This window comes from Pteropus medius, unplaced genomic scaffold (assembly GCF_902729225.1).
Source record: "Pteropus medius unplaced genomic scaffold, Ma_sr-lr_union100, whole genome shotgun sequence".
NCBI classification, from domain to species: Eukaryota; Metazoa; Chordata; class Mammalia; order Chiroptera; family Pteropodidae; genus Pteropus; species Pteropus medius.
Genome location: NW_024344374.1, coordinates 4726521 through 4741130, shown reverse-complemented (window position 1 = coordinate 4741130; position 14610 = coordinate 4726521). Strand labels below are relative to the sequence as shown.

At 39.9% G+C, this 14610-nt stretch overlaps 1 protein-coding gene across 5 annotated transcripts in view; it reads right to left on the bottom strand.

Annotated features, from left to right (window-relative positions):
• PALM2AKAP2 (PALM2 and AKAP2 fusion) overlaps positions 1 to 14610 on the bottom strand; it is a 301504-nt gene that overhangs the window by 233345 nt on the left and 53549 nt on the right. For all 5 annotated transcript variants that reach the window (XM_039870672.1, XM_039870670.1, XM_039870673.1 and 2 more), the window contains exon 2: positions 7693 to 7773. In XM_039870672.1, coding sequence (XP_039726606.1) covers positions 7693 to 7773 — 81 coding nt within the window. The remainder of the gene's footprint in view (positions 1 to 7692; positions 7774 to 14610) is intronic.

Genomic DNA, 14610 nt, shown 5'->3' with positions numbered 1-14610 from the left:
CACATATATATATTTTTAAAAAGTATCATAGCTTACAGGTGCTAAGAACTGCCATTTATCAAGTGGATGCAACCATGAAGTCAAGACAGGGAAAGAGCAGCGGGAGAGCCGGCAGCAGACAGACAGAGCCCTGACAGCGGCTCCGGAAAGACAGGATGGAGAGAGCTCCTCCGGTTCTTGCTCTACGGGTCTCTCCAGCTTAGGAGAACAGAGTTTATCAAACTGGATATGCCTGAGGAGCAGCAGGAGAGCTCTCTAAGATCTAGGTTCCAGGGCCCCATTCTTAGAGATGTAGATTCTGTAAATCTGGGGTAGGGCCTGGGAATATGAATTTTAATGAGCTCCCAGGTGATGCTGTTGTTGATGCTGCGGGTCCAAAGATCACAATCTAGGTAGCACTGCGTGAGGATCTGGGATGATCCAAAAGCCTGAAGGATGCACAAGCTTTCCCACTGGCTAGCCAAACATACTGATCCAAAAAGGAACGATTTATCCTCATACAAACCTGTTCTCTCCTCCTACATCCCCACCTCAGGAGTAGCAGTGTCCCCATCCTTTCCTTATATGCCAGACACTCTGCCAGGTTCTGAAGACACCGCTTGGGAAGATAGGCAAATCCCCACTCTCATGGAGCCTTTGTCCCAATAAACAAGGATGTAAGACAATTTCAGAGTATGACACGGGCATGGCAGGAGGTAGACAGGACGATGTGCCAAACAGGGACCAAGGGAGGACACTTTTGGTGGGAAAGGTCTCTCTGAGTCTTGAACATTTGAGCTGCGATCTGAGATCCAAGGAAGGGCATTCAGGTGGAGGGACTGGCAAATGGAACAGCCCAGAAGTGGGATAGAGTGGTGTGTTTGTAGAAAGCAAGCCCTAGTGGCTGGACCATAATGAGTTGGGGAGGGGTGGGAGGAGGAAGGGTACAACAAGTTGAAGATGGAGAGGAAAGCAGGGGTCAGATTAGGTAGGAGTTTATAGCCTTGCAAGAAGTTTGGCATTTGCTCTAAGCACAATAGGAAGAAAACAGATCACAAGGGACAGGACTACAAAGTACAAGGGACGGGACTCTATTACATTGTTGCAGTGACAGAGCACGTTAGCTTGAAACAGAGGAGTAGCAAAAGAAATGGAAGGCTTGGGGATGTGTTGTAGAGTCAGCATAACCTGCCAACAGATTAAATACTGTGGATGTGGAAAAGTGTGGGATTAAAGGTGATAAACAAGATATTTGGTTTGAACAAAAGCATGGATGGTGGTAACAGCAACTCGAGACGACTTGAACAAGTGCTAGAAAACCGAAACTTCCACTGGGGGCATGTTAAGTTTGAGAGGCTTGTAAATATGACATCCACCTGAGTGGACATGTCAGGAAAGCAACTGGAAACAGAGCCTGGGATTCAGGAGCTGCTGGGCCTGGAGACACCCATTTGGGGGTCATCAATACGTAACTGATATTTGAAGCCATGGTTTTGGGTGATGAAGATGATAATGATAATGATAATTCTTACAGAACTCTGACTGTTTTCAGTGCTTTACATATAAATTCATTAAACTCTCACAAAAATCCCAAGGTAGACGTTAATATCAAGGAATTTATCTGTGGTCACACACCTAGTAAGGTATGGATCGGAGATGTGAAGCCAACCAATGCCCTCTGCTATCCTGCCTCTGCATCAGACTACCCAAGAATCTTTTATTTTTATTTTTTCTCAAACAGAATTTACAAAATCGTCAGGCACTGCTCGCTAACATGGATAACTATTTTCCAGCATCTCTAACAGTGAGTTCCATATTGATATTCTCTCTCTCACTTAACTCTGAGTCCCTAATAATCAGGGGCTGTATCTTTTATTAGTCCACAGAGGGACATGCAAGGTTATAATTGGTGATGATAAATATCTGTTGAATGAATGAATTACCGAAAAACCATGCATATGCACTATATTTTAGCAAATATAAAAATCCTAGGCTAAAAAGACTTTAGAGATTATCTAATCAATCTCCCCCCGCCCCAGACTTACTGAAGTGTCGTTGACAAATAAAATTATATTTATTTAAAGTGTACAACATGATGAATCAAATCCTTTTAATCTACAGATATCTGAGATTAAGCAAATTTTCAAGGTGATCTAGGTAAACAGTGAGGAGTATTTAGGTTAGATGCGGGGAGAGTGGGAATTGGGAGATGAATCAGGAGTAGTAAGTTTCCAATTTTTTTCCTGGTCATTTATAATTTTTATAAAGGCATACATAGCAATCTTCTTACTTTATAGTTCTGGCTCTGGTGTGATATATAGATAAGACTTCCTCACCCTAAGATTATAAAAATGTTTAACTGTAATTTATTCTTATATTTCTATGATTTTACTTTTTACTCCAAATCTTTCATTCACCTGTAACTGACATTGACTGTGTTAGCGGATGATGGTTAGAACCTGAATAACTTGAACTCTGTAATAGAAAATGGATTGAACTCAGGGTGGAGAAATAGTTGTGTTTGTCTTCTCACTCATTCGTGTGCCCCCTCCTTTCTCCTGGAACACTTCTCTTCCTCCCCACTGACTCTTACTAAGATCTCAGTTTGGTTGTGAGGTTTTGTTACCTGATTCAGTCCACACAGAAGCTGACCCAAGACTTCTGACAGAAGAAACCAAGTCTTAACTTCCATTCAAGCTCTGTTTACAGGGAAGATGTGATGGGGAAACGTCCCTTTACACTCTGTACCTTGGCCATCTGTTCGATATTTTCAAATTTGAAACTGGCCTTTCACACATACTAATAATTGAGAAAAGTCTAAAATTAGTGCTAAATGTTCGTAATAATGAGAAATACTGTAATATCTTTGCAGTAAGCCACCTCATATCTTCGGGCTATTCAGCCAATGACCTTGGTGGGTTGACAATAAATATTTCACAGGGTCAGAATTCAGTCACTGCTTTGTTTTTTGTTGTTGTTGTTTGTGTTTTTTTCATTTAGTCCTTTTGAAATAAAAGGCTGTGGTTTAAAAAATATAATGACAATTTCCATAGCTTCGATTAAAGAAACAACTCTAATCAGGGTTCTCTGCTCATAAATAAGTAAGTCCAAGGCAGCTTATACATTCAAGATGTGGTATTAGCAATTTGATTCTGACATTGCTGTCTCTGTCACACAAACATTTATAAATGTGACAGTCCCGAAGGAATTTATATGGCAATATGTACTGAGTGCCTACTCTGTGCTGGGACCTTGAACCAATAAAATAGACAAATCTCTGGCAATTCAACCGAGAGGCAAGAGGGAATATATTACATTCATTCCGTTCTAGTAGACTATAACTGTTGATTTATATTTTAAAACTCACATACTGCAAGACACATAATAAAAACAATAAATAATTGTTTCCATGGACTAAAAAGCCAAAACAATTTTTCAAAAGGAGAATAATAATAGCTCTTGCCTTATGAAATCGTATAATATGTTAAAAACCTAGAGGGATTAAATGAGGCTATATTGGCATAGGAATGACAGATTATGGAACAGAAAGAATCCACAAATGGTAGACTTGAGGATATGTGAGAAATATGTGTGTGATCAAGAAGACATGGAGATCGGTGAGGAAAAAGATGAATTAACTAATACATCATGTTGAGACAACTGGTTTACTATCAGTAAAAAGTAAAGTTATTCCTACCTCATACCTTAGAGGAAAATAAACTCTAGCTGGATTAAAGCTACTGAAGTAGAAGAAACATTACAGGTAAGTGTTTGGAAGGAGGGTATTCTTTCCAAGGACAGCATCAAAATCAGAAATCATAAAGAAAAAGAATGTTAGATTTGATTTCATAAGAATGACAAAGCTTTGTTTGAGAATTGAAAAGAGCCCATATGTGAACAAGAGGTCAAGGCTAATGTGTTTTAGTTACAAATGTTAATATAATTTCATTTTACTCACAGGCTGATGAGGCATGTGAACAAGAGTTATATATCTTAATTTATAAAAATATCTTGGGGAGAAAGCACAGAAGGACATAACACAGATATAACCCCATGTGGGTTATATCTAGGTGGTGAGTATGCAGTGTTATGTTTTTTCTTTCTATTTTCTTGTGCTATTAGAATTGCTCTATGTGAGCATTTCTTGAAAATCACATAACACATATTAGATACTAAACATAGTTAAGGATCTTGTAAAAAGAAATCTGAGTTTAATTTGTCCAGGACTTCAAAGTATCTGGAGGTTTTCTAATCACTGAGGTGTTGCAGCTAATATTTCAGCATTTGGTCCTTCATTACATTATAGAATTTGTTCATTGTCCATATATACAGTAATAATATTTCATTTTCTGGAGTTAGTGTGTAGCCCTAAATATTCTAATTAGCAAATTTATTAGTCAAATATACAAGTACCAAAATTATTGTCTTGCATTCTATTCATTTGCTTTGACAGACTACTGAATTTGTCTCAATAATTCACATCTCATTGCATGAGAATAAATGTCCACAGACTATTTGATCATGAGAATTACAATTTAATAAATGTGAAATCTAATTATATTGATTTTCCACTTAACTTTGCACTGAGAATATTTTTTTCTTAAGGGGCATCTGGGATTTTTGTAAACTGGTAAAATAAATAGGAATTACTGAGAGATTTCTAATATTTTCTACTTCAAGGACTTATCAATAATCACTGTGGCATGTCTCCAGGAATTTTTTGGAGTCCATGAAAATATACTCAGAGAGACAGTAAGGATGGTAGTCGACACCCCTCTAAACAAATTATTCAAAAGGAAACATTTCATTTAAAAACAACAACAACAACAACAACAACAACAAACAAACAGTGTCTTGGAGAAAGCAAGGTTATGGAGGCAGACAGTCCTGGTATTCAACCCAGCATCCCCCACTTAAAATCTCTATGTTCTTGGGCAAACTATTCAACCTCACGAGTTAGATTCCTCTCTTGTAAGAGAGGGAGAGTAACATCTACTTTATGGTCATCATTGAGGGGGCATATTTAAAGTACCAAGCACAAATTATGCACTCAAAAAAAATATGACTATTATTGAGAGTGGGCAAGAGGATGCACAAGGCTGCCTGCTGCACCAAGGGAGCTGGCTGAGTCTCCACCAAGAAGCTCACAGAGGAACTATAACCTCAATGAATTTACTACTATTTAGGCGCGAGGCTGCACACTGAATGATCGTAGGGAAGATGACTCACACTATTCAAGTTCAGTCAACAGTTACCTGATTTGAAGTAGACATATTCCTTTTTGGTGCCCAAAGTGATCAAATCCCTTAGTCAGGCATCCCTTATATTAAAATAAATCGATTATTTTGGGGAGGATGAACTAGAACAAAGAGAGGCAGAGTCGAGAGGGAAGTTTCACGTGGGCGAGGGGGAGGACGAATGACTGTCCTTGCCTCACAGCAGACCCCAGCTCACCAGTGCATAAAAACTCGGGACGCCGCAGAGCTGGGGTCTCTCTTCAGGATTAGTACCAGATAAACCACTCTGAGGCCCTCTGGACTTTCCTTCTTCATTGCTCAAGTCTGGCAATCCGCCTCCATTCTGTCTACACGGGTCTTCCCCAGAGAGAAAATTATAAGGCACTGGTCTCCACTTATTGAATCACCAACACTTCCAGTCGTTTCTCCCCAAGGTTATAGCAAGATTACCTTGGTCGAAGTACTGGGTGTTTCCTTAGATAGCCAGAGAAAATGAGAAATTTACCAGGATAACCATTAAAAACCATCTGATTCCCTTGTCTCCCAGTCCTTGAAGGAATCTCACTGCTTCCCCATGTAATACTAAGTCATTTTTAGTGTTGTTTCTGTTGATTGGATGGAAGGATGGGTGGATGGTTGGATGGATCCATGGATAAACACATGGGTAGACACATGGATGGATACACAGATGGAAGAGAAATAGACAGGTGGACTATGAACAGAATATTGTAACACTGAGCTGAACATTAGCAATGAATCAGTGTTCGGCATCTTATTTGGCTCTCAGAATGATGAGAAGTAGGACAAAAGAAACTTGATCTTCTCACATATGTTTATGGCTTGACTTTCTGATTCAAGGAATGCAAGAGCAACAAACCACATTGACCTTGAAGAGGAGAGAGGTTGTCTAGTCAAAAACAGCCTCTCCTCTTTTACTCCTCTTACTAAAAAGTGCACATTTAACCAAGAATTCAGTGAGGTTTTAGTATATTTTGTTCTCTTATAAAGATAGTTGACTGTACTCAGAGCCGGAGACCCAGCTCTGTCCAGATTGACCTTGAACAATTCACTCGGTCTAGTAAGTGTTTTTCAGCCTCACTCTTTGTAAAAAGAGGATACTAACTTTAGCCCTCTATCCTCCCTCAGAAACGTTCTAAAGAAAGAGCAATGGCATATGGGATATATTGCAAGCTTCTACAAAGAAAGGTTCGTAAATGAATTTACATGATAAGCAGAGAGAAAAGGGCAATGTTCTCAGTATCATGCTGCTTTTCTTTTTTTTTTTTTTAAAAAAAAACACATTTCTCTGGCTAAAGTTAATGGCAACTGATAAATATGCTAAGCAGATTTAGGTCATGCTGCTATTTGAAATAAGCAGCTAGCTTGCTGATGATTCACATTTTAAGGACTCATTTAGCACAGCCCTGTCTTCTAGAAAAGAATGGGAAATGCAACCATAAAGGTTCACCTTGTTCTAAAAAATCTCAAATAATCGACAGCCAGCATCACTCTGAAAGTCAGCCCCACCTTCCCAACCAGCCCTCTGAGCAATGCGGTTCTATGAATGCAGTGTCACGGCAACTTAAGGAGAGCAGGAGGTTTGCCTCCAAAAGCTCAGGAGCACTGGAAGGCAAGCGGCAGCTCCTGGCTGGCCCTGGAATGTGCTCGCATTATTCCCGAGCCTGCAGAAAGCAACATTCTGTAACCAGTGGAGCCCTTGTGACAGTGACAGAGCTTCCTCCCGAGCTGTAATCAATTACGATGCTTAAGTGCATGACGTTTTAAAGAAAAATAAATAAATAAACAGCTTGTGCTCCCTCCCCACCCCCCTCTTTAACTTCGTGCAATGGAGACCCAGCCAAGTCCAATCATTTAAACGCTGTCTTTTGACCAACTGCTGGCTCTAATAAAACACTTTCGAAATTGTTAGAGATAAAAATGAATAAATAATCTGAAATTCACAGGGTTGCTCCTTTATCATATCACACTGCTTTTATCTCCCTTTTCTCCAAAACAAGAAAGAAAACTATTCATATTTTTAATTTCAAACACAACATTATGTTAAATGTATCTATGGGAACCTCTGAACAAACACACACACACACACACACAGCACCTGTGCATTGGAGACACAGCCCCGGAATACTGCCTCGCCCACCATATGGGAATTCTTTTCCAATTTCTATATATAACTGCAACATTTCACATGCACACAGCACCCCCAAACCTGTCCACACACACACACACACACACACACACTCTACAATCTCATCATGTTTGCAGAAAGTGAATGCTGTAACAATGCCCTGAATTTGAGAAATTCACAAGAAAAGCCAAGAGATGGTTTCCTGACTGAATGAAAAAGGGCTAGTTCAGTCCGCAGCAGCGCCTTCATGCCAGGGCAGGCTCTGCCCAGCTCTCTGCAGTGTGATCTGCATGTCTAATAATGGAAGAGGTTCGTGGATCAGCCGCTTACCTTGCAATGCTGCAGCAGAAGTATCTGCTCGTCAAGCTCTTGTCGCTTGCCTTCTATTTCAGTCTGTCTCTTTCTTTTTTCCTTGAAAATAAAGAGAAAGAGGCTGTTAAGAGTGGGTGGGTATTGATTCCAGGAATTTTAAGGCAGGAAGCAGAAGCAGCAGCGGTAGCTCACATCTGTACAGACACTTCCAGAGATACTGGGCATACACGCAGTGTCACCTGCCCCTCTGTGTCTGGGTGTGTTGCAAGCAGCAGGATTCTCGTAACATGTCTGCTGAGGGCTCAGTGAGTGGGAGAAATTTTCCTCACTCAACCAAGCTGCAACAATTTAGTCCAGAAGAAAAGGCGGTTTCTACACACACATACACTCACACAAACACACACACATGCACACACAGTCAGGTCTGTGCAGCCTTAATTTGGAGACAAAGAATAAAAACGTCTCGATCAAAAACACAGAGGCTGCTATAGACTGCAAATACTATAGAATAAAACAGTGGGAATTCTAGGGTAGATTTCTTTTGTTGAACTCATATACACAAATAATCCAAGGTAATTTCCAATGTTGTAGGACAAATCATTCAGTTGGGTATACCAAACAATGCAAATTAGACGAGTCATCTTTCTTCAATTAGCCTTGGGGGTAGGAGACATGAGATGTGGGTGGGGCTCACTGAGGTTCCAGTAAATTCTGGGGTTGGTCTGCCTGAGTCCAACTCACAACTCTACCACTTGCTACCTGTGTGACCTCTAACAAGTTCTTTTACCTAAGTCTTCCCTTACATAAAGAAGAGACAATAACTGTACCTAACCCATATGGCGAGGACATAGGTTAAATGAGATGATACATGCAAGGGACCTAGAACAATGTCTGGCACATAAGTAAATACTCAATGTAATTTACTATTATTCTTATTGCCACATATTTGTGTCTAGAGAATGCCTAGAAACCTGTTTTAAAGGGATGTATTTTCCTTGTATTCACAGTATAACCTTTCGATTTACTTTTCTGCTCCACACTTTGCAAATGTAGACAATAAACCTCATATGAATGTAATTAATTTACAAATAGAAAGCCCTTCCCTTACGATAGCATATTTGTCCAATGTTTTCTTTCCAAAGTACACAGCGTGGGGTTTCCTGAGACTTTTACTGCATCGGATTATTTACCTTCACTCACATAAACAGAGGAGACACTTGTTAGATAAAACGTAACAGCATTTTACAATATAACAGCCAAATTCAAGACAATAACATAGAAGCCTGGCTGCTGTGTTCTGTGTTAACAGAAGCTTTTATTTTTTGTTGTTGCTATGTTTCTGGGGGTGCGTTTATACCACTGCAATTCAAATCAACACAGTAATAATTTGTGCCATAACCAAGTTCTGTGCAATGCACAGACTTTTAAGAAATATTTTCTTATAATATTTCTGGGACACGATATTCAAGTCAGAGACATAACCTCCTTGCCAAATTGAAGCCCAAGAATATTTTAGAAACTGAGCATTTACCAAGGAACTCCAATCAGTGGTGCATCACTGATGCTGCTTAATCCGAATTTGTCTAAGAATGTACAATATATGACAGGAGACCAGGAATATGAGGTTCCAGTGAGGAGAGCCCACATATCCAGCAACTCAGAGCCACCATGTGATAAAGCAAGGACCTCCAGAACCAGCCACTGCCTTTATATTCTAGGATTTCTCGAGAGTAAGTTTACTGGACTTTATCATTCATTCCCGCTGGCTCTCAAGACATGTAGTTGTCCTACATTTAAATCCAGAACCAAGGTATAGTATATTAAGAATATAAGATGCTGATGACTCAATAATTCTGTAAATGCTGATTGAGTGTTGTGTATTTGTTATAGATTGAATGTTTGCATCCTCCCCCATATTCATATGTTGAGCCGTAATTCCCAAGATGATGGTATTAGGAGATGGGAAATTTGGGAAGTGAAAAGTCATAAGGGTGGGGCCCTCATCAATGGGATTAGTGCCTTTATAAAAGAAGCCCCAGGGAACTCACTCACCTCTTCCTCCCTGAGAGAACACAGCAAGAAGACAACTGTCTATGAACCAGGAAACGGGCCCTCACCAGACACTGAATCTTCTGGTGCCTTGATCTTGGACTTCCCAGCCTCCAGAGCCGTGAGAAATAAATTTCTGTTATTTATAAGCCAAACAGTCTATGATATTTTGTTATAGGAGCCTGAATGGACTAAGACCATGTTCTAATTATACATCTGGAAATTTGCAAAACTTTCCTGAGCTATCCACCTCTGTGTCTTTGTTCATAGAGCAAGTCTTCACTTCATAGTTGCCTGCCACCATATTGATGAACCATGCCTTGAATAGACAAAGAAATATTATCAGGTGGTCAGGCCGTGAACCTTTACATGCTCTGGCAGTAGGCTCATTGGTGATCACTGGCATAAATATGATCATGAAAGATGCAGGTTTTAAATTAGCTCTTTAAGAACAGATAGGAATTAGGAGGATACAAATTAATAGGAAGTGCATTCCAGGAAAAAGTGCACTGTGCAAGCAAGGGTAGAAATGTACTGCATATTCCAGAGACAACGAGAAGGGAAATCTAACTGGGGTGCAGGGCTTGCCTTTAGGAATACAGATCAATGACTTAGATCATTGAAGGCCCTGAATGCCAGGCCAAGAAGTTGTGATTTTATTGTATAGAAAATGCAGCTTTATTGTAGAGTTCTACGCAAGAGAGTGATATAGTGAAATGGCATTTTAGGAACGTTAATCTGGCACTGATGTATAGAGTGGATTAATAGGTAAATATAAAGTCTGGGGTCATGAACTAAACAACCTACATGCTGGCAACTTACAGATCTTTTCTTCCAGCCTAGATTTCTCCTTTGAGCTCCAGAACCCCATATCCAGCCACCATCTGTTCATATCCAGTCCCTCAAACTCGACCCTCGTACCCATCATTTCGGCCATCCTTCCTCCCTTACTCTCACCTCTGTGCCTTCTGTATTCCTCATCTCAGCAACGATGACTCGAATCAGAAAGCTTACTGGTCCTAGACACTTGACTTTCTTGAAAATCGAGTCCCGTTGACTGTCATTTCCCACACCATCTGCTTCCCCACTAGCCCCTCTGTTGTTACCTAAACACTCCCTCCCTGATCTCACCACCTGCACGCGTAGACTCGTCTACATTAGTATTTTTAGCACTCTGTAGCACTTAACTGCTTATACTCCGCTTCCATCTGGATTATTACAATGGTTTCCTCATGATGAAGACATGTAGTAGATGCTTGGTAAGTCTCTCTGAATGAGATACTTGCTCTCCTCTGATCATGTTTCTGTTTGTCTGCATCCCTCCCTCAAATGCATCAAGAGTTTGCACTCAGGACTTCAATGGCAGTAAAACGTATCAATGAAAACACATTAGCCATCGGTCTATAAAACCAGAAATATCTTTCTGTTGAAGACATTTAGCCCATATGGAATAGACTATTATGGCTAGGCATATAAGAAAACAGTTGAAAAAGCTGATTCTGGCAAAGAATCATAGAAATCTCATCCTGAAGAGAAAAGCTGGGGAAGTGGAAATCCCAGGGAAAGCATAATGAACTGACAGTAGCAAGCCATTCAGGGGCACTGTGCCTCGAGAGATGTCTGGAATGAAGTGATCTCAATCCATTAGGAAGACTTCCAGACCCTTCCACTCTCTGGGAGGCCTAGCTAGCTACTTTCATTGTCTTTCTGTAAATTATATATTTTCCTGGCAAGAATCTTCTGGAAGTATTGCAACATTGTGAAACTGTAACTCTTAGTACGCCCACGCAGAATGGAACACACTCTGTTCAAAAGTGGTTAGGAAGTATGATGGGAAGACAGGTATTAAAAGTAGCTAAGAAGCCATTCATCATTTTTAATATTTTGGTGTATTTCCTTCTAGTATTTCTGTGACTATAACTACAGATGCATTTCTCTTTTATAAAATTGGTATTATACATTTATGTATATAGTGATTTTAAATATATTAAACATTTTTTGTATCATTTTCTTTTAAAACAAACAAACAAATGAAAGCAGTTAAGAAGCCTCTGGATACCTTTGCATGCTTCAGGCAGACTCCCTCTTCTCTCCTGCTGCCTGCAGTGCAACCCAGGTATTGGAAAATGCAAGAAGGCAGCGGGGGGGCGGGGTCTCAACTGAGTGTGAGAAACTTGGGGAGAGAGGAGAAGTAGCTGAGCAGGGAGGGCAGTAAGAAGCAGAGATACAGTGTTTTCTTTCCTCTGCTGAGGTTCATTCTGACTAGACCTGATACCTAGAGCCAGAGGACCTCGTCAAAGCACTACTGCCATCAAGATATCCCCAAATTTAGATGAGAGGAAAAAAAAGAAAATATGTTAAAATTTTAAATGCTGCAATCTTTTCTCTAGCTATTATGGCTAGATAGAGAGAATTTTGCTTCGAAACCTCTCACTGTGAGCTAAAGGAAATTGTGTGTTCCTCCCCCTCATGCAGGCTTTTGAGTGACTTTGGGCCAGCTGGTTCCTAGGCTCGCGACGCAGAATCCGAGAAAGGGGTAGAGTGATGAAAAACTGCTGGAACCAGACTGTTTTAAATAGCCTGCACTTGGAAAGGGAATGGGGCATATGGTAGATGGGGTGAGGGTGGGTGGGAGGAACCAAAGATCTAGAAAAGAAGAGATGAAGAAAAAATGACTGCAAGGTCTCGGGGACAGTTTTGAAGTTAAAGAGTTTAAAAATAAAGGGGCTGAGTTATTAAGACCAGAAAATCAGGGAGAGAGACTTGGAAGATATTTTATTGTAGCTTATTAAATGAATCCCCTCTGATGCTCTCTAGTAAGGATACTGGACTTTTGCTTTCTGGACTGTGTTTCTTTGAACAAGGCTTCACGCTGAAACTGGATCGCCAGGGTGCCAGGTTTTATATAGGTTATGCTAAGAACTAAGGTGACATTTTGAGAATTAAATTATAGAAAATCAACGTGCAAATGGGGACTCGATGAGCTTTTTCTATTAAGGAATCAGAATGCCATCTCAGTCATGGTTGGATTATAATTACCTGTTTAACGCTGCTGCAGTACCAATGCTATTTACACATCTAAGTAAAGAAAAGGAGGGTAGTCGGTCTGAAAGCTGAGAAGCTGAGGGGTCAAATATAAAATGATCATGGAGGTACCCACTTGGCTTTGTCCAATTGCCTGTCCAGCTAACTTGAATGTTGAGTTGGCTCAGCAGACACATATCCATTAGAAATCAGTTATCTGATCTCAATACCATTAGATATTCAAGCTCTCCTGGCTCTGACTTCAAGGTCAGTAGTCATGATTCTAATTATGTTCAGGCTTTCTAAGTCATTAGCTAAATGAATAGGTAATACTTGGTAAGCCCCTGCAATGTCCATCCACTATAAATGAATAAAACGGCACTTGGGTTTGTAGATAGGGGTAATGAAAGCTAAGTTGGTATATGATTTTCCGATCTCACAAAACTAAAGAGCAGAACCTGGAGTCAGCTTAAAAGGCTTGGTCAAAAGGACAAGTAAACTAGATTTCCTGTGGTCATACTGTTCTTCCTAATTATGCACCCATTCTGCCTACAACCTTTGAGAGAATTCTACAGATCTATTCATTCCTCATAGCCTGGCTTTGACCAGCATTTCTATTTAGGTAACGTCTCTTTTATACAGTTGATTACTTAGTCTTGAACTTGCCATGTATTGATAAAAGAAGGAACTATCTGTTTTGTTTTGTTTTTAACAGAAATTATAGTCAAGAGAAAGAACTTTAAATAGGAAAAGAAGAAATTGATTAGTTCAAACTTCACTTCGGGTTTCTGAAAGAATACTTTAATACCTAAAATCTTGAGAAATATCATAGAGAGTTTAGATACAAAATTGTTATTAATTACGCTGAACAGTTAATATTAGCACCAAGTCCGAAGCCTAATACAGGAGAGTTTTAAAGTCTTTTATAGATAATTTATAGTCCATATGGATTATAGCTTAAGTCTATTTTTAATATTTGCCCACAGTGTTACTCTTTAAATAACTGTTTAACCATACAGCTATATTTTTGCTTTAATGGCCAAAACATCAAATTCTTTACTAGGAGTGCTTCCCATCAGTGTCCTCTGAAGAGCAAGGAGAGTAGTCTGAGACAGCAATAAAGAGCCAGTAAGACCTGCTTCTTGATATCATATTGATAAACCCATTGTGGTAAAAAAAAATAAAAATAAAAAATTAAGCATTTTCTATACAGAGAAAATAGTAGAGAACTCAGGAAATCCCAAATGCTAGAAATGACATAATTAACTTCACCGGCAGAACATAATCTCCATATCATCGTTCTCAATGTATTGCGTCATTCTCACCATGAAGCCACATGAGCACTAAACTAGGAGCTAGGAGACCTGGCTTCAGGTAGAGGTTCTGCCACTAACCCCCTAGGTGACTTAGACGAGTCTTTTACTGTTTCTGGGCCTTAGATTTCCCATGTGCAAAATGAGGTTGGACCAGCTTCGCTCTAGATTCCACGAAGCTAAGAAGAGCTTCACGTTCTAGATTGTCACATGTGCACTTCCTGGCAAACATTTACATAGTGCTTACTCTGTGTGCCAGGCACTGTTCTGATGAATACATACTAACACAGTTCCTCTTCGCAACAACCTACTGAGTTAAGTACTGTCATTATCTCCATCTTATAGAAGAGAAAACCGAGATATGGGGAGATAAAACGATAAGGTCACATGGCTATTGAGTGTCAAACAAAATTGGAACCCAGCATGAAATAAGGAAATAGAAATAGCTTAAGGCACTACTGCGGAGTTTAAATGAAGTACAACAAAAATAGAACCAAGCACATCTCCTGACAGAGTCCAGGGACTCAATGAATAAAGGTGCTTGCTCTGT